At 40.3% G+C, this 20240-nt stretch overlaps 3 protein-coding genes across 3 annotated transcripts in view; 2 read left to right on the forward strand and 1 right to left on the reverse strand.

Annotated features, from left to right (window-relative positions):
• The first annotated feature begins 1275 nt into the window (after window positions 1-1275).
• LOC116220439 (glutathione hydrolase 7-like) lies at window positions 1276-4706 on the forward strand. Its single transcript, XM_031567086.2, has 6 exons — window positions 1276-1305; window positions 1644-1802; window positions 2136-2253; window positions 2442-2579; window positions 2863-2962; window positions 3248-4706. The coding sequence occupies exons 1-6, from the start codon at window positions 1298-1300 to the stop codon at window positions 3418-3420; spliced, it is 696 nt and encodes a 231-aa protein (XP_031422946.1). The 5' UTR covers window positions 1276-1297; the 3' UTR covers window positions 3421-4706.
• A 3101-nt stretch (window positions 4707-7807) lies between these two features.
• cyldb (cylindromatosis (turban tumor syndrome), b) lies at window positions 7808-18461 on the forward strand. Its single transcript, XM_031567378.2, has 14 exons — window positions 7808-8072; window positions 8847-9338; window positions 9791-9920; window positions 10613-10857; window positions 11095-11263; window positions 11449-11587; window positions 14348-14455; window positions 15295-15374; window positions 15564-15630; window positions 15729-15867; window positions 16090-16198; window positions 16571-16689; window positions 16963-17167; window positions 17685-18461. The coding sequence occupies exons 2-14, from the start codon at window positions 8928-8930 to the stop codon at window positions 17855-17857; spliced, it is 2094 nt and encodes a 697-aa protein (XP_031423238.1). The 5' UTR covers window positions 7808-8072; window positions 8847-8927; the 3' UTR covers window positions 17858-18461.
• Window positions 18462-20155: 1694 nt separating this feature from the next.
• Window positions 20156-20240, reverse strand: part of LOC105912139 (glutathione hydrolase 7-like) — a 14068-nt gene continuing 13983 nt past the window's right edge. The window contains exon 12 of the mRNA XM_042707711.1: window positions 20156-20169. Coding sequence (XP_042563645.1) covers window positions 20156-20169 — 14 coding nt within the window. The remainder of the gene's footprint in view (window positions 20170-20240) is intronic.

Below are 20240 nucleotides of genomic sequence, written 5' to 3' on the forward strand. Positions count from 1 at the left end.
GGCCGAGTTTGGCTGCCAAAAAAACTTTCAGTCCTCCATTAATATCTTGTGACCCAAACTGCTGGTGAAATTAAATCTCATATAGTTATAATAATTCAGCAACTATTATGAAAAGCAATTGTTTTAAATACAACACTGTGACACTAAGCCAGCTACTCTGGCTACATACTAATTATCTCCTTGTCCCAACCACCCTGGCACAGGGTACCAGGTGCTTGTGCCCCCTCCCCCTATACAGGTGGAGTCCTGCTGTCCTTCCTCAATATCATGGAGGGCTTTAAGTTCACTGAACAAAAACAAGAAGGCGCCTCCCACTGGATTGCAGAGGTACTGGCAAACCCTTCCTATTTAAGCTTGCCATTTATTTTATTTATTTATTCTATTTATTTGTTTACTTTTCAAATTAAAAATGTATGTGCATTAAAGGACCGATATGTAGCCTGGAAACCAAGCGTTTCAAATCAGTACTGCATTCCAAATTCAAAATATTGGATCATTCCAATTGAGTCAATTTCAAGGTAAACTCGCACTTTCTGTCACACTGGTTGTTGCCGAGGTAGGACTGATAGCAGTACATTAGCATGTGCGTCGCAAATACTTGCTGCCTTGATAACCCAGCTGCACACGTACCACAGGGTGTGAATGTCAGTACTGGAATGTTGAAATTACCCATCCCCTCTAATAGCCAAATCAATTAGTTAAGGTTTTAGCTAACTTTAGCTGAAGGTCAAATGCTTACCTGTTCAAAGAGAAAAATTTAGCCAACAGGCATCTGTCTTAAAATCCTTCTGGGACCTCTTACCTGACTCCATCTTTCAAATGCATCTCCAATGTTTACCCGCATTTACTACATCTCTGGTCATGCGGTTTTTTAGATGGATGCCGAGGCTTTTTGGTCAGGTGGTATCAAACATTATCTCTGTTGGTCCAGTTCGTTTGCATACTTCCATTGGCAGTCGGACGCTGTGTTCGCGCTCTTATCTGGCAAACCAGGGGTGTAGAAATGTGTACTAGAGAAAGGGGCAGTGGGAGGAATCACACAGGCCAACCGATGCTCCGATCTAAAGGAGAATGTACTGACTGGAGCATTGTTGTCGGAGAAGCCAGTATTTCAGTTTATCATGTTTCCTTAATCTGATGAAATATCATGATCATTTTATGATGTAGTACAGTACATTTATTACATACTGATCCTTTCATTTTCTTGTGCTTTGTTTAGTCTCTAAAAGCAGCCTAGCCATGGCAAGTGGGTTAGCGATCCGAACTTTTCACCTCTGTCTCAGACACCATCTCTAACATGCTAAGGTAAGATCCACATCTTCATGCATGTGAAGATAAAATATAATTTAGTTTTGAAATTCATAGTAATTCTCTCAATTCAGGTCAGATTTTTTTATTTTGTTTTATCAACTCCGGCACTCAGGAATATTAGAGGATTAGAGAGATGGAAAAACGATAGTGCAATTTTAATTAACTTTGATTTCAGTTGCTTTCTCCGTGCACTTGACAGTGTCAGGACATACTGATTTCAGTACAGCAGTGTCATTAACAAGTCTTCACAGCTCTGCTGCATTCCAGGTCTCCTGGGCAGCTCTCCTTGCATGCCCTGCTGATTGTATTTCCCCTCTCTTTCTCGACTGTAGTAAACCACATGCTGCTGTCCTGCGTCAAATGATCAGAAACTCCAGCAGTGCCCTTCCCCCCCACCATTACCCAGCGCTCCATAGCCTGCAGGGCGGGGCCAGTGCTTCCAGCCAAGTGCTCGTCATGGGTCCTGATGACCTTATCGTGTCACTATCATGGTACCCTGAGCATTTCTGTGATGAACACTGTAGGGGCAAATCTGAAACATCTTAAGCCTTTACAATCTAAAGCTCTCCCACAGTGAACAAGATTATGTATATATGCGTATATATTTCTTAAATCATGCATCATCTCATTAACTTTCTAATCATTTATTTCAAGATTCCTTATGAGAGCCATGTTTTTTGACTGTGGCCCACTACTTGGTACTCTTGTAACCGTATCCCTAGTAACAAATATGATCACACACTCAAACCTGTAATACACCATAATACACATTGTAATGAAGATCTGTGCATGGAGAGGTATGTACTCATTTTCTCATGTTGCAGTTCTCTCAATAGGCCCTTTGGAAGCGGAATCATTACCCCATCCGGCATTCTTTTAAACAGCCAAATTATCAATTTCTCCTGGCTAACAGGGGCTCAGAACATGACCTGGTTAAACCAGGTACTGGTCAATGAATGGCAAATGATGAAAAATGTTCAGTTCTGCTCCAATTATCAAATGGAAAATACTGCTACACAGGTTTTTTTTTGTTACTTTTGATTTCATGTTGGTATGCCTCATTGCAGTTATATTTGTAGTCAGGTGACTATGCTTCTCATACTTTGTTTTTCTTTGTAACACTATTCTAGCGTAATAGGATCCAGGGAGGGAAGAGGCCTCTGTCCTGGCTCATGCCCACTATAGTGAGACCGACTGGAAGACGGTGTGGGCTATATTTGACCCTGGGGACCCCTGAGGGTCTCCAGGGCCTCAGCGGTATAGCTCAGGTATATGGTCCACTTGTCACTTGTCTCCATGACGAGGCTAGAGTCTGGCTACTGAGTGTTTAATTCAATCATGGTACACACTTGTTTTCAGTCATGAAAGTCATGTCAGTTAAATGGTTTGCCTAAATTGATGCCATCATTAAATGTAAGTGGCTAAAGCATATTTTCTGATCATTTGCTGTGGTTTTCATTGTTGTCATGGTACCAACGTAGTAATCAAAACCACAGACTTTGTGCATTACGTTAAATATGACTGAGATTCTGTCACATGATTTTATTGCAGGTGCTGATAAAGGTCATATCAGACCACAAAAATCTGACTGACTCTTTATCTGAAGGGAGACTCCACCCAAGTCTGCAGACAAATATCATTCTGGTTGATTGTAGGCATTTCTTTACGTACTGGGATGATTTGTTGAAACCTCATTGTATGTAGATACAAGAAAACTTGTTTATAATGTACATATTGCAGTTATGACTGTACTCAGTCATTTATATTTTAAGAAACTCGTACACATTTTATCAGGTCATAAGCATACATAAAGCCTTTTTGTTAATGTCTGGGTCTCTCTGGGGGGGGGGGGGTTGTTTCTAACCTCTTCCTTCCTTGGTTTCCCCTGCCCTAATCTCCTTTCTTCTCCTTTGTCTCCTCTCTTCCTCCCCATCAGCCGAATTCCAGGAGAAGCGTGTGCAGTCCCTTCGTAGGAGAGGCCATGTTGTGCAGAGGGTGGAGCGGCTCTCCCTGGTGTCGGGCGCAGAACGCAGAGGGGATGTGATGCATGGAGTCACAGATCCACGCAGCAGTGAGGCCTCGGCTCAGACCTTTGCAGAGCCCTTGTGAGGTGTCTGGATGAAGCTAGGGCCTTAAGAGGGGTTTACTGCTGCTCTTTTGGTTCGTCATTAGCGGTCCCATGTTTTGGCCCAACTTCCTGTTTAAGTGGACTGTATGATGTAAAGATGAAGTGTGGACGGACAGGAAACGTGTTTTGTGTTTTCTTTCTACGCTCTTTATTGGGCTGTAATCTCTCTCACTTCCTTTCACTCTAACTATCTATCTCTCTCTCTCTCTTTCTACAATACCTCATTCAGACACGCACAAATCTACTTACAAGCCTACCTGCTACCAAACATTTCAATCTTTATCCTGATTATGTTGTAAGTCAATATTTGGTTTGAATAGAATATGTGAAGAGATTTGTCTGTGTGCCGCTGCTTTTTTGTCACCTGGTGTACCATTAAGACTAGATTAGTTTCCTATCATGTCCTCTTCCATCTGTCCCTGTCCTGACCCCTTCCCTCCCCAGTGTGAGCCGGTGGTGTGACTAACGTATTGAACTGTAGGGATGATGTCACTGAAGGCAAGCAGCTTGTATAACTATGACCCCTATGCCCCTAGCAGCAGACACTGTTGATTGGCATCAGACCAAAGCGTCTCTCAGTCACGCAGTTACATTTCACAGCGTGACCCACAGCAACTGATCATCTCATCAGATTGCTGAACAAAAGACTATAAGGCCGTGCTTCTGGAGGCGCAGTAAGTGACAAATGCCAGTAAATGTAAAATTCAAGAAACATTAGAAGATCAGTGTCTTGATACAAGACATTGTATGGGCATTTGAGTTGTTTTACAAGCAAATGATGACTACTTACAACTACTGAATTCATAGTGGTGTTTTTAAATGGATCTGATTAAGTTGGGTTGCAATCAGCTTAATCAAGCAGCCAGTCAGGTGAGGCTGCAGAGGCTCATCCAAAAGGCTCGAAGCATACAAACCCAGAGCACCTGATTTAAGCCTGACATGACGTCAATAATCTGTGACACCAGGCAGGCTCACCCTGAAGTATGTTTGGTATGTGCTGTTCCTCAACAGTGAATCGGAGATCCATAAATCAGCTACAGACCTGTTTTTATGATGATATGGATGAAGCTACTCACCAGAAGCAAGTACAGTTTGTTATTAAGTCTATCATTGAGAACAGTCCGATTTGTTTTCATTACTGAAAACAATGGTGTTTCTGACATTCTCCAAACACTGTGTATGCTTAAGAGTTTACACCACCAATAAAACAGCCAAAAGGAATGACTACAACATGAGGTAAACACAATCAAGCTTAATTTAAGTATACTTAGTATAGTTCCATGCATTCATGATTAATGTACTAAAAAAGTGCTATTTTCGAGTACTAATTATGTGATTAGTATACTGATGATATATCATTATTGCTACAAAAGATAAACTTAAATACAACTAAAAATGTACTTTACTTCAACTTAGATGGGGAACCATGAACAACTACTTACATTAGTACAGTGACTACACCTGAGGTAGACAAGACAATTTAACTTGATAATAGTATATGGAAATTCACTAAAATTGAACTCATATTTAAAGCATCCAAATCGCGCTATTATGTAAAGCACTAATACAATACTTGTGTATATTTCTGGGTTAGTATACTTTTTATGAATACACTGAATATCAATTTACATATTAGTGCTAATTAGTGAACTTATATTAAGTACACTGAACTGAAGTACTACTGAGGTAGAAATATACTTGCAGTTAGTACATTTGTAATGTATATTTATTGCACCAATATTTAGCACAAAAATCAGTAATGTGCTAGAAATTGAAAGAGTACTTGCTTATATTAAAGTACATGTTAGTACATTAAAATACACTTTATTTTTTACCTGGGATCAACAAATCAACTGTCAAACATAACCTAACTAACCCAAGTCATCACATTGCCCACACAAACTTTAACCCTAATCTTAAACTAGCAACTACCCTAACCCTTTTCTATTCATCACTGTCCACAGACTGTCAATAAAAGAAAGCAAATCATGCTTGGCCACTTAAATGCTTTGCTTGATTTTGCACCACATTTATCTTAAATGGAGCACTTCATCAGGAGCACTTCATCAGAATTCAACTGAGTAATCAACTGATCATATGAGCTCCACGAAACCTTTAAATTGAACTATTCGTTTACAAACCATTGTACAAACCATTGTATATCACAACGCTAAAGGTGCAGTAGTGTTTTGCTATATAAAATATGCTTATTTACCTGTATTAACATGGTTAAGAGGAAAATATTTGAAAATGTTCTTGTGGCTTCTAGAACATTATTTATCGTGCCTTAGGTCCAGAAGCATTTTCATTATTTTACTACAAAAACAACGATTTACACCTTCCTAACCTTTAATACTTAAAATGTACATCTAATGCCTGCCCTACGCTCACATTTATGGGGCGCCTTTTGTAAAATGTTGCATGTTCGAAAATCCTGCTCAGTTTTGGTACATTTAGCATTATCATATGGGAAAAAAGCATGACAATATTCAAATGTCACTTTTTCAAGCATTTAGAGATAAATTCATGTAAATTCATGCAATAACTTTTCCAAGGATCATTTTTGGCAGTAACACAAAGTTGTTCAATAATATAAATCTTTCATCTAAATGTTAAATGTAAATGTTAAATATAAATGTAAATGTAAATGTTAAATATAAACGTAAATGTTCGATGTTATATATAAATGTTAAATATAAGTGTTAAATGTAAATACAAATATCAAATGCTAAATGTAAATGTAAATGTTCAGTCTACATGTCAGACTTGACGACAGAACATTGCAATATTTACGGTAATTCATAGCTTTCAGTCACACTACAAGGGATACCTTGCGGGCAAAAGCGAAGATGTCGACCAACAGTGGACATCGTCGAGCAGTGCAGCCTACTCAATTACGATCGCCATTAAACACAGATCATATCACAATAGCTAGACAGAGATATCTAGAAAAAAATTACAATTTGGGAATTACATTCTGTGATCCCTTTACTGCACCCGCTGATATTTGTATTTATAGAAATAGAAGTCCCTGCCTGAGCTCCAGTTTGGAGATATTTACATATATCTAATAGAAAATCCGTCCCCCTACACACCTCAAAAACTGAAAGCCTACCAAAAGCACAGATAGTAATTTAATTTTCAGAAGGGGATGGGTTCATAACGATGTCGTCTGGAAGGTGAAAACTAATAAACATCTTCATTATCAGAGCAAAGATGATTGCCATTTAATAGCTAGCTACCAGCTAGCGAGCTACATGCTGTTAGCTAGCAGCCTTTAGCCTACCCAACACTGTTCTTTATCATTTGACACAATTTCCTGGTTAACACAAGTACAACCACCTGGTCTGGTGAATGACAACTGAAATGATCTTCCCAAGTATTTTCTACTGGCATTGTAGTATTACCAGTTGGATGACAAAATACAGTAGCCTAGCCTACTTGCTTAGGTACTTGTCGCAATCTCAGAGCAGAAACCGGGTAATCCCATTTTAATTGTGTTGATGCTTTATTTCTTGACTTTATTTCTTGATCTATTCCCATTTTAAGTAGTTATTCTGATAAATGAGGCGACCAAAACAGGGTTACTGCTTTTATTGCAAGCTCCAAAAATAAGGCTACTTTACTGCCCGCCTGAGAAAAGTCTACAATCAGCTGGAAACAGCCGGGCTTGTCTCCTCGCCGATTTGAACAGCCAACCGAGCAACAACTGTCTAGCATTTTACTACCTATGTCAGACAATTTTAAAGCAGATATATTAAATAATCTTGAATGAAAGATGGTCAGTTCCTGCATAAATTCCAGTGGTAGACAGCTGTGGAGTGTGTTTCTTGCCCGTAAACTGGTAATTCTGACGTGACGTGAAAACTATGAAAGCCAATTACCGTAAATATTGTAAGGTTCAGTCTTCAAATCTGACATGTAGACTGAACATTTAACATTTACATTTACATTTAACATTTACATTTAACACTTATATTTAACATTTATATATAACATTGAACATTTACGTTTATATTTAACATTTACATTTACATTTACATTTAACATTTACATTTAGATGAAACATTTATATTATTCAACAACTTTGTGTTACTGACAAACATTATCCTTACATGAATATCTCTCTAAATGTTTGAAAAAGTGACATTTGAATATTGTTGTGCTTTTTTCCCCATATGATAATGCTAAATGTACCAAAACTGAGCAGGGTTTTAGAACGTGCGACATTTTACAAACGGCGCCCCATACACATTTGTATAACAAGAACTCCTGTTCTGTATAATGGGGATATTTTCATTGTCTAAAGCTGTATTTTCAATCGAAAGCCAAGTATTATATATGAGGCTAAATTGTTGTGCTTAATTGTTCAGAAAGTTCCCTGTTAATGCCCCTGAATCGCTCAATGCATTTTGAAAGGTAGGCTACCTTCATCTGTCATCACGAGGTTAATTTCTGCGCCACCTTACACGGAACTCGTTTGAAAGTGGGCGTGATCGGTCGTGCTGAGGTCAGACACCAGGGGAAAAACTTCGTAGCACACACAACTGCATCAGTCTCTATAATGTCTGGAATGAATTGAACCACATTCGAAAATTTTCGCACAAGTAGGGCTGGATAACCTCGTTCAAAGGTGAGCAGAAACTAAAGTATGACTGCTGCTTTCCTCTCATTCCAAAAGTGTCTTTTTAATATTCTACAGGCAAACCAGAAACGTTTATTGTCTAATGTAATTCTGTTCTGCTATGATATGGTACTCTTACTTGACTCCATATAGTGCGTAGCCTGTACATTTACGAAGTTGTAGACGAATAACATCTTTTTCAACATCAGTGCATCAAAAATAACGATTATATTAAAATGTTCTAGGCTTTAACGGGGGATATTTTCCCTTTTGATCTATTGGGTTTATACCCAGTTGGGTGTGCAGATTAACGTCGTATCAGCTGCTGTTCTTTCAGTTAGTTAATTTTAAGTTCGTTTGTGAAAGGGTGTAGCCCACAGGTAATAAAATGGATTGACCAGGGGAGGTCTGCAGTAACCTACACACATCCCTCGGCTTCCTCCACCCGTGGCTATAAAGGCTACTAGACTTACGATAGACTGAATCACAACGTAAACTTTGTGTATGCTTTACTTCTTGCTTTTGTCAAATTAGAACTTCTTGCTTTTGTCCAATTAGAACTGTATTTACAGTTAAACTGCAATACTACTAGATTAGCAATAATGTAATGTGGTGACTGATCTGGTGAATTGTGTCCTGATAAAACCTTTCAGATTAAATAGGTTATGATGACGATTACCTAACCGTAATGATGTGGATTATGGCTAAATTTCTATTCTGCCATACATTTACAACGATGCAATAATATCACAGATAAAATAATGTTGAACTCCTCTTCTACAGGGTACCTGCCAGCTAGACCTGTGTCACAGTACAGTGTGTCTTCATTTGCTCTTTCCCACTCACTCTCATCACTGAGCATCAATGGAGAGCCAAGACAAATACTTCATCGTTACCCGTGCCAAGACGCGGAAAGGCTTCTCCCGCGGTTGCATTGGTCGAATCGAGGCTGAGACGCAGACGGGGGAGATTTTCGGTCTGGTATACGGCAGCGGCGCAGCCAAAAGCGGTGGTCTTCTGAAGCGGGAGGAGACGTACCCACTCACGCGCCACCAGGCTCAACTTCTTCTGTTCGTGTCTCCGGCCAGCCGACGGTTAGAGATCCTCTGCAATCCAACGCTCTTCAGGGCCATCTGTGAGCTGGCACAGGAGGACCTGGTCGTTGTGCGCTACAAGAAAGGCTGCCAACCATGTTTGGTGAGAAACCTGATGCAGATTGGACGTAAGGATGGATCAGATGATCTCAGCATGCTGGGATTTGAGCTACAACCTATGGTGTGTTCTTTTGGTGGTCTATGACACCCAGTACTGCATTGTTTTGGGAACTCAGGTGTATGTGAGCAGTTGTTGTGAACTGCAGTGATAAAAAAAATCCCACATAGGCCAAAAATGGTATTTCAGTTTATATAGTTATTTTTTTATTTGGGATAGTTACATCTTGCAGCCTGCTGTTTGAGTTCATTGCAAGCTGAAATGCAAGAATAGTTTTGTGACATGTCATTGGATTAGCTATGAAGTTGTGATAGATATCATGACAAGTAGAGCACAAAATCCGGTTGAGTGCAGACATAATATTAAAAAGCAGTGTGGCTACACCAGAAAAAAATAGATTATCACATCATTTGTATTATGATCAGACAGATCACATGCACACATCATCAGATGACCCATCATGAAATTGTAGGTCTCAGTGGTCTCTGTATGCACTCTCTATCCAATCCCCACAGAATCCAGATAAGAAGCTGTCATCCAAGAAGCCAGCTCCACTGCCAGTGTTCAGCGCTGCAGACATCATACAGGTGTCTTCGGGCTATCAGTCAAGCGCTAGGTTGCCACTGAGAGACAACCATACTATTGGTGAGCCCTATGTCTGTACTGTCACTGTTGTATGGTTGCTTGGTCAAGTGTAAACATGTGGTCATCCATCTGCAGACTTCAAGTCAGTGATGCACTTGGATATTTCTGTGGTAATATCATATACATTTTTCCTAAATATAGAATAGGGATAGGCCCATTAGACAAAGTTAATTTGACATATGGCTGTACCCGTATGCAGTAATGCCACAACGTAGTTGCTGTTGTTTTCCGAAATTGCAGCTACGTTTGCATGCATTTTCTGAGGAGTAGTCACTAGGAAATGACCATTTCAACGAGAAGATATGGAGAAACGAGGTTGTTCTCAGAATGACACAACTTCGCTTTCCATCCCTCTGGCAAGGTACATCTGTCAACCAATCAATCTGTTGTCAAATAAGGCGGGCTGAGTTAGTCCATGATCCCATGATTAGACAGAGAAATAGACACGAGACAATGCAAAGATCTGGAAAGACGGGTCGAAGAATTTTGGAATGCTAGACTCCTGTCACAGGCACACACATCTCATGACTGCTTACGTTTGTGACGTGCCCCGAGTGCTCAGTATCGCCAACCAAACTCTCAACTTGCGACACGAGGCCATTCCTTTCACAGGCAATCAGGCGAGTCAGGTGATATTGTTTTCTCGTTCTGTTTTTAACAGTCTTTTGCCCCCCCTCCCTCTTCCCCCTCAGACACCACCAGGAAGACCATCTCTCGCATCAACTCCATGCCAAGCACAAGATCCAATAATAGACCTCTTGGGAAGAGAATATCTGAACAGAGCCAGACCCCCAGCATCAATGCCCTGCCTAATCCCCAGCTGGAGGTGGGGTCCATGGTGGAGGTGGCATCGGACAGAAATGTCATTCTGTATGGAGTGATCAGATGGATTGGTGTACTACCTGGAAAGAAAGGCGATTGGGCAGGGATTGAACTAGTGAGTTGATATACTGTATATCTGCAGTGGGTCCATGCACTTTCTAGTAACTTCTCCTACTGATGCACACCTAATTCACAAAAGATAAAAACACTGGTCTCACAGCAGTCCTTAGTGACAGGCATGTTGTGGTGCTCATATTAATTTACCAAAGAAAAGACTCCCCAGCATTGCCTGGTATTATTCACTGCTTTTTGACTGAATCTAATGACATAGTCCTCTGTGCTTCTATCACAGGACAATGAGGTTGGCACCTGCACAGATGGGACATTCCTTGGTCAGCGGTACTTCACCTGTAAAGGGAACAGGGCAGTGTTTGTGCCCCTGGAAATGTGTATGCCAGATGGGCGCTTCCTCTCCCCCTCCCCGACCACAGAGACAGTGAAGCCACCTCTGCCTCCCACAGGTGTGGTTACCCCCACCCCACCCAGCCCCCAGTTTAATGTTGAGGAGAAATGAAAGAACACAAACAGTGTTGAATGTGAAACATGTGTCTATGCACAGGCAATATACCATACTGGATGCATTTTCAGAAAGAACATAATAACAAGTCATTGAAATGTTTACATGAGCCGTTTTGTTTTGGAGCAGTCACTCCCGGAGAGGAGGGCGAAGAGGAGGAGGACGCACCCCCTCTAACTGAATCTCAAGTCCTCACTGTGCTAGAGGGCAAAATGAAGGGAATCCAAGGTCATTTCAACTCCTGCTATCTGGACGCCACACTCTTCTGGTAAGATTTCAAGAATTTCTGGGCAGGAGGTCATCTGACCAACAAGTCAGGGAAGTGCCTAATTGGCAATGTCCTCACATCAGATTGACTCGTCCTTTTCCAGTTTAGTCTTAAGTCTCCTTCCACGGCCACGTTTAGGTCCACACACGATGCTCATGGGGCAGATTTAGTCACCAGGATGGTCTGTGCAGCACCAAAGTTTTGCGCTGACTTCAAGAGGAAACAAGATCCATTTACGCCATTTCTTCATTTGGCAGGCACTTTTATCCAAAGGGACTTAGAGTGCAGAGGCACATCCTTAGTTTATTTGCTCCCTGGGAATAAAACTACTAGAGACCCATGGATAAATCGAGAGTTTTGTTTATTTCATGCTTCAGCGAATCATAGCTGATTATTTTAATCTAGGGAGCTATCACTATTTAGATAGAAGAGTAGAAGGTTATGAAGAGGCAGATAAAGCTATAGACCTATAAAACAGTGAAAGCTATAGACCTATAAAACAGTGAAAGCTATAGACCTATAAAACAGTGGTTCTGGTCTGGCCTTGGGATCCTCATTTCTCATGGTCATTAAGCTGCGTACCAAATTCTATAGAATTGAAACCATAAAATAAACAGAAATATAAACATAAAAATAGGGCCTACTGTTATACCTGCATCCACTAAATCTGACATCAGAAAGATTTTAAATAGTTTTCTTTTATTTGCCATACTGTCGAGTTATGTGGGGACTAGTTTACCTGCTTCACATTTTGCCCAATTTAAGGATTCAAACTTCACGTTATAGTCTTCATCAAATGAGATTGTTATACAAATATAGGGCTACATGTTGATTTCTTTCCAATACACAAAGCTGCATGTAACATAGCTAATCCCAGGAACCTCAAATTACAAGACAATAAATTACCCACCAAAATAACTACAGTAATTAGCTAAATGTTTTACTTTTTCTAACAGCATTACAGAAGATTCGACTAGCCCACCAGAATTTATAGTAATTATAATTTGGCGCAAGGCAGCGTGCGCCCAAAAATGATGGTGTCATTCTGGCGCAGCTAGCGCATGTGCAAAATTAACAAGTTGGAGACATGAGCCATAGGCCCTTCTGTACAGGCTTCTCTATGACCCTTCAGTGCAGGAGCATAGATATTCTCAGATGGCACAGAACTCGTGGAGGGAGATTACTGCAACAATCGTACAAACATTTGTGTGGTTTACTAATGTTACGTTAACCCACTGTGCTTTATTATGCACATTACCTCTGCTTATTAATCCACAAATGAATACCGATGATAGAGCTATGTATATTTCACTGTACTCCTAGTTTGGGGCATTACTTTTCAGTGGTGTAGATTTTCTTTGCATCGAAACTGGCGCTGTGTTGACGTCACCGTTGGCGCACGCAATGACCAATCCGTCCTGTATATACACATATATACAGGACCTGTATACATATACATATATATATATATATATATATATATATATATATATATATATAAAAGCCTTTATATGTCTATGCTGTATACTAGCCGCTTCATTCAGAATGGTATACATCTGCTGCTCAGGCAGAACTTTCTTTGTCTCTCTCCGAGAACTCCCTTTTCCCTTTGAGATTGAGGCATGAGAACCGCAAAGACTTAGCTTTTTCCACTTAATAATAAAAGCTACTGTTCATATATTTTCTACAAAGGTCATTAAAGTTCTCAAGGAACATAGACACTCTGCAACCCATTCAGAATGATAGCAACCCACCAGTTGAGAAACACTGCTAAAAAAAAGGATTTGCTGTAGATTCACACAACATAGAGATATTATTTCAAACACTGTGATTGAGCTTGTGCGCTGAGAGACATGTCCATAGCAGTAAAACAGTGTACTTTTCTGTGCTGTGATGTGCTGGGGTAACACATTGAATAAACCTGTGAAGAAAAACTAGTTCATTCTGCTGTTGCACTATGGTGGGAGAGTCTGGGGCAGGTTTCAGAGAAGCCAAAGGAAGGGAGCAGTTCTTTTTCTCCCTACAGAAAATTCTGACCCCCAATATTCTCTTCTTTTTTGGTTGCTCTGTGACAGCATAGTTTAAGTAAGGACTGAAGTACAAGGACTCATAGGGTTTTTATGCAATGCTTCTCTGCAACCACATTAACATCTGATCTTTATCACCTTTAAAACCTTTATGATTGGTAAAAAATATTTGTACTTGTCTGCATTCATTGTGGGAGAATACAATTGTGTTGTATCGCAGTATTTTTTGGCACTATATTATATCGATACAAGTATCACGATATTAGTATATAATATAATATTATTTATTGAATATTGTGATTTAAATTTGTTTTTGGTACATATGTTTACTCATTGCGTTTTAACATTGCTTCTGAAATCCACAAGATGGCACAAGACCTCGTTCTTCACTTTTGTCACAGTGAAAATTGGAAAGGAAATCAATAACAAATGTACAGCGCCAAAATGGCTGCAGGGACTCCCAGTATACGAAACGTAATATATATATACAGTATATCGCAATGTATCTCAGAACTGAATATCAATACCTGCTGTGTTGTAAAATGTAATGAATAGCTATAATATTGTATTCCGGACCAAATATCACATGATGGTATTGTATTGTCGCAATTCCCACCCCTAATAGGCATATAATTGTGCCATTCAGCTGACATGTGACATAATGTAAGACATTTTTCTCTCTCTCTTTCTTTCTTTCTTTCTTTTTATTTATTTCTTTCTTCTCTTTCTGTAGTCTCTTCAGCTCATCTATGACCCTGGACAGGCTTTGCCGAAGCTCAGCCGAAGGAGAGGGGAGCATCTGCCGGCAGATGAGGAGAGACATTGTGAACCGGCTACGTAGGTAAGACCACCCCCCCTCCACCTGATCACACTCCACACGGAGATTCACTCCACAGGCCTGTCACATGAAACCCATCAGGGTAGATATTTTTGACAGCAGGTTACAGCGGTTATGTCAAATACCTGTTGTTATTGAAGTGAAGTAGGTTCAAGTTTCAGTTTCACACCAAATGATCCCAGGTTAAAAAAAACTGTAAAGGTCTGTGCATTTTTGTTTTGCAAGCAGCATATGACCTCAGGAGTTGACTTGAGTGTGTAGTGTCATGTGTGTGTATCTGAATGTGACAAGGAGCATGTGCTTAAAGGACAACTTTGTGATCTTTCATCGTGGGCCCTATTTTACTAAGGACAATTAATGATTGAAATTGGTCCAGTATTGAGTTAGAACTCTAAAAATAGCAACTTCCTAACAGCTATACAGTGGAATTTTATGAGGCAGGCCAGCTCGTACACGTTATTATAAGGGTCTGACAACATGGAAAGGATCCCTACAGAGATACACCTGTGTTTGTTTACCTCAATAACCGTAAAGAAACTGTAGAAAATTACAGTTTGTACTGTCAGTGGTTTAGCTTTCTCTTCTTACAGTCACTGACGTAACACCCCATTCAGTGCCGGTAGTCGATTGGCCTGCCATTTGGTGCTGGAGTGGGTACTCAAATTAGATAATCGACTACAGGCACTAAGTGGGGTGCTATGTCAGAGACCGGAAGATCGAGACAGGTAAAACACTAATTGTCATTAAAAGTTTGGAACCAGAAAGATCTAAAATATACCACCAAGGGTGACAAATCCTGAAGTCCCTTTAAGTGAACCTTCCATCACTATCTCTTGTTGCAGGCATGGCTTTGTCCCAGCGGAGAATGTGATGAACTTCCGCAAGAAGCTAGGATGCAACACATTTGTGACTGAGGAGAAAGGTACATCTCAGCCTTCACTCATTTCACGTCTTGTTATTTATTAGGCTTTTGTCAAAAATAAGGACACACTGTATCTGTTCCATGTGGGCTGACATTGTTGTGTAAACATGATATCAGTCAGCTAAGAACCACAGCCCCACCTTCGCTTGCTGAATTGGTCGAGGTTTTTTGCTTGCTGTTTTCCCACAGACCCAGAGGAGTTCATCTCTATCCTCCTTCAACGTGTCCTGCAAATGGAACCACTGCTGAAAATCAGGTATGAGAGAATAACTGACATTTTTGTATGTCGTGTGGGACAGCAATGGCACGCTTGCGATTTGCTAGAGATGTTTTATTTGAATCATCTCACCTCAGGTCGAATGGAGATTCAGGAACGTCACAAAATGCCTACACGTACCAGATCATCCTGGAGAAAAATGAAGTGGGGCCCTGTCCTTCCGTCCAGCAGCTGCTGGAGACCTCCTTCGTTTCCTGTGACCTCAAGTTTGAGGAGGTGGGTAAAGAGCAGTCAAATAAAGTTTGAGTAAAGGCTAAGGCTCTGGGCTGTTTAAACAGTTTGAGCCACTATAATGTTCTAAAATCTAGTAATCGCAATCAGATAAAAGTTTTCAACTGATTCTACGTCAATCCTTTTATATTTTTCAAACCAGAAGACATTTCATATAAGAAGAAACCACTTGATCTCACATGACCTCTGTTTATTCCTTTGTCCCAGGTCCCATCATGCCTTATGGTTCAGATGCCGAGGTTTGGAAAAAACTTCAAGATGTTCCCCTGTATCATCCCCTCCACAGAGCTTGACATCACAGACCTCTTATACCAATGTGAGGCTCCATTGAGCTGCCCTTTAAACACTCACTAATGGCACCTCTGAAGTCTGAATTCTCTGTGCTCCTTACAGCTGTTGACATAGAACGGCCTTAAATGTCCCACATTTTAAGCACAGCAGATAAACGTTGCATGTCAACGTGCTTTTGTCACGCTTAACATAATTCTGTCACAGCAGCAACATTGAATTGTCAATCAGTTGCTCCTCTTTAATCTCAATGCCTTTCTATTTAAGGATGAAATAAAACGCAGCTACATTAGTAGTCTTTTTGTATTTTTCTCTCTAGGCTTTAGGGTCTTAAAAGTGCTTGGCATGATTTTAATTGGTAATAGGATTATTGAATTGCGTTTAATTGAATTGTTGACAGCCTCCAGGGAGTGCTTTATCTGTGGGCGGCTGGCACAGCATGAGTGTGGCCAGTGCTTCAGAGACCGTAAACTCCAGCCTGGGAGGATCAAACAATACTGCTCCACCTGCAACACCCAGGTAAACCCAGATATTATTGTCCCATAGGTAAACATATTACTTTTCAGGAGCAAACATGTGCTACAATCATATGATGTGGTGTGACTTACAGTGCAGTAAATACAAAGATTGCATTTCATTAGTATCTTGTGTTACCTTGGAGACTCAGATTAATTCTCATCTTGCTGAAGCTTCTTAAAGACAGTCACCTTTTTTCAAAAACATACTGAAGAAAACTGACGAGTATGTATCATCTACTTAAAATTACATCTCTCCCTTTCTCTGTGGGTCCAGGTTCACTCTCACCCTTCGCGACAAGGTCATACCCCTCGCAACATGACGCTCCCCGCTGAGTTCAGCACAGATGGCCCCGCGCCCAGAACTCAGATGCAGTTGTTTGCTGTCCTCTGCATCCACACCAGCCACTACGTGTCCTTTGTCAAGTATGGCCCCGGGCCTCGATCCTGGATGTTCTTTGACAGCATGGCTGATCGCTGTGGTAAGGAGCAATTGGTCACATGCATGTGACATAACATACATGTTTTTCACATTCCATACTTCTGACTGAGAATGTGGAACCCACACAGCAGGGACATTTTCTGGTAAACTTCCTGTTGTGAGAGGAAAACGTTCTGAATTCTTTTTTTGAATTTCAGAATTCGTGTCACAACTTTGTATCAGATCCTGATAATAAATGCGGCCAATGCCATAAGGATGTTTACTTTCTGAACCTTGAAATTGCGGCTCATAGCAAATTACTGAGCTGGATCAGCGGTTCCTCTGCTTGTCTCATTGTTTTCAATCTGATTGGACAATTGGTTTAATTTCTCAAACTTCACATCCATATGACTAAATGACCATTATGTTCTCTGATGATTAAAAAATCTTCCTCTACTGTTACCACAGATCTCTGCATTACATGATTAAACGATCGTGACTGTCACCTCAAACGATGTGTGGCTACACACTCTCTTGGCAGACACCTGAACTATTGTGTGTGCTTTCTCTTCACACAGGAGATGACCACACCGGCTACAACATACCAGAGGTACGCGCATGTCCTGAGGTGGGTGACTTCCTCTCCCAGTCGGAGGAGGAGCTTGCTCACATTGACCTCTCACAAGTCAGCGGGCTGGTGCGCAGACTGCTGTGCGATTCCTTCATTTGCCTATACCAGAGCTCCAGATAAACTCAAGCAGTAGGCTCTGGCCTGACAAGAGCTCGAGCCCACTATCACATAAACAGAGCTGTTGTCATAACCTTGACCAGGTGGCGTCTTGGCAAAAGCACAGAAAACGTCTGAGGACACTGCGAGGAACAGGAGCTACTTGCTCTGCCTTCGGCAACCATAACTCTAGCTAGAAGTGGATGCTTAGATAACAGCAAAGAACTCCATGTCCCTGTCAAGGTCTGCTTCAAGAATTTGTGATACATTAACACTAAATTTGTTCCAATGAAGTCCTGGCTTTTGATGATATGAGACTATAACATGAGACTATAACTTGAGATATGAAACTTAAATTCTATTTATTAGTTTGACAAGTTGTTTATATTTTGTCTTAATGTGGGTTGATTATAAAAAATATTGGTTTACCGTGTAAAAATGATTATGTGCACTCCCAGTGTATATAGCACCTAAAGCACATACTGAACATACACTATATTGTAATTTACAAAAGGTTTGACAATCAATTTGTATTTGAATCTGTGACAAATTACCCATGTTTGATTAAGTGCTAACCTGTTAATCTTGTACTTGTATGTTTACACAATGTCATTAAATGTTAGAAATCCTCAGGCTCAGACCTCAAGTCAATTTGGTGGTCAGTCCACCAAACCATAATCCCTTTCACAACATCCTACAAGATGGAGGAAATTCCGTTAAAATCGGGGAATTTCAAGTGTCTGACTACTACCACTTTTTATGATTTTGGTGCATGGTGCAGCACATCTTTGACACTATAAGTGCTAAATTGTCAATGCATTTTATTAGTCTTTATAACAGAAGAATCATTTCTGCCATCTGGACTTGGCTTAGTTACCTATTTGATATACCAAGTCAGAAGGACTGTGAAAGGCAAGGTCAGGATGAGCTTACTTAAATCATAAACAATTTGTATTAACGTGGAGTTGACAGTAAAATCTACAGTTTCAGCTCTATCGCAGTCAAGGCTGCAGATCCTCCTGGATGGATTCGAATATTTTCTTTTTCAGTAGTATGTTTGTGTTCTTGAATTTCGTTATCAGGCAGACAAGTTCCTTCCAAACAACTGTCATTTACTTGCTCAAAAATTCCAGATATATTACTAGAACTACATCAGAAGTTCGCCGCACGGAGTGATCAAATTCTAAAATGTGCTAACCTTATCAAACCGATGTGGACAAAGCATAATTGTCTACATGCTAAATAGAGGTTCTGTTCCATAAAAACCGAAGACCTGTGGCTCAATGGATTCATGTTACAGTCAACACACTGGCTGGTGGTGTGGTCAGTAGTAGTAGGAATCATTCCAAGTTTAGCTGTCTGCATGTGGAATATGAAACTAAAAAAGTGTGTTTGGTTTGTGATCTATATGTTATGGTAGAGGACTGTGTGACCAGGGGGAGCCTCAAGCAAAGTAGATGCCTAGATGTACTTTGAAAGGAGTGTAAAGGAGTATACGGAGGATTAGTTGAATTATATATTTCATCCCAAAATGGACAAAATGTATTCCGATAGGCCTTGGGAAAAATATTAATACACTAAAACAAGGCTTATGTCTTTTATAGACAAAATCCTAAATTATAATCCATTACACTTTTTTATTGAATTCAGCTAGATAAATAGCTGTCCGTCCAGTGTGTGCACTCAAAAAGACTCCGGTGTTCAAGCACAATCCTGGCTCCGTAAATGGGAAACAAAGTGACTCAGACTGAACCATACAGTATTCCAGCCAATCAGCAGCATTGCTTCAGAAGCAATGAAGGGAGGGGAGTGTTTCATTGGCTGTTGAGCTCAAATATCAGCAACCTTTCACCAGGATTTAGGACTGTCCCTTTAACTAGTAGTACTTTTAGGAGAGAGATGTCTCTGGTGCCTGATGTTTCCTCTTTTGTAATACATTGCTGTCTCCTACTGGTAGAGTGCACATGCAGCAGGAAGAGGAACTGTGGTTGATGGTCTAAGTGTTAGTGAAATAGGTCAACCAAAATTTGAGCCATTTAGAATCATTGGAAATTCTAAAGGATGTTAGGAGGTTATTTTTTTCAGTTGCGGTCGGATGCTTATATACACATTTGAATATATGCTTTTTATAAGCATATTAGAAACAACACAAACTCACTCTATGGCCATCTAAACCTTGTCATAAAATAACAGTATAAATAATGAAATATAGTCGTTTGGCCTATGAGTTGCAAGAACAGGCATAAAACAGCAGATATTGGCAACCCTAGCAAATGGTTGTTAACCATTATATCCCTATATCTTTTATTAGGCCCTAGTGGGTCACAGCATCACATCTGCAAACATGTGTTTCATCCAATACAATTCTGTTTTTCTATAAACTACTGCATTACCAATACTAAAAGAG

Source organism: Clupea harengus, chromosome 5, assembly GCF_900700415.2.
Source record: "Clupea harengus chromosome 5, Ch_v2.0.2, whole genome shotgun sequence".
NCBI classification, from domain to species: domain Eukaryota; kingdom Metazoa; phylum Chordata; class Actinopteri; order Clupeiformes; family Clupeidae; genus Clupea; species Clupea harengus.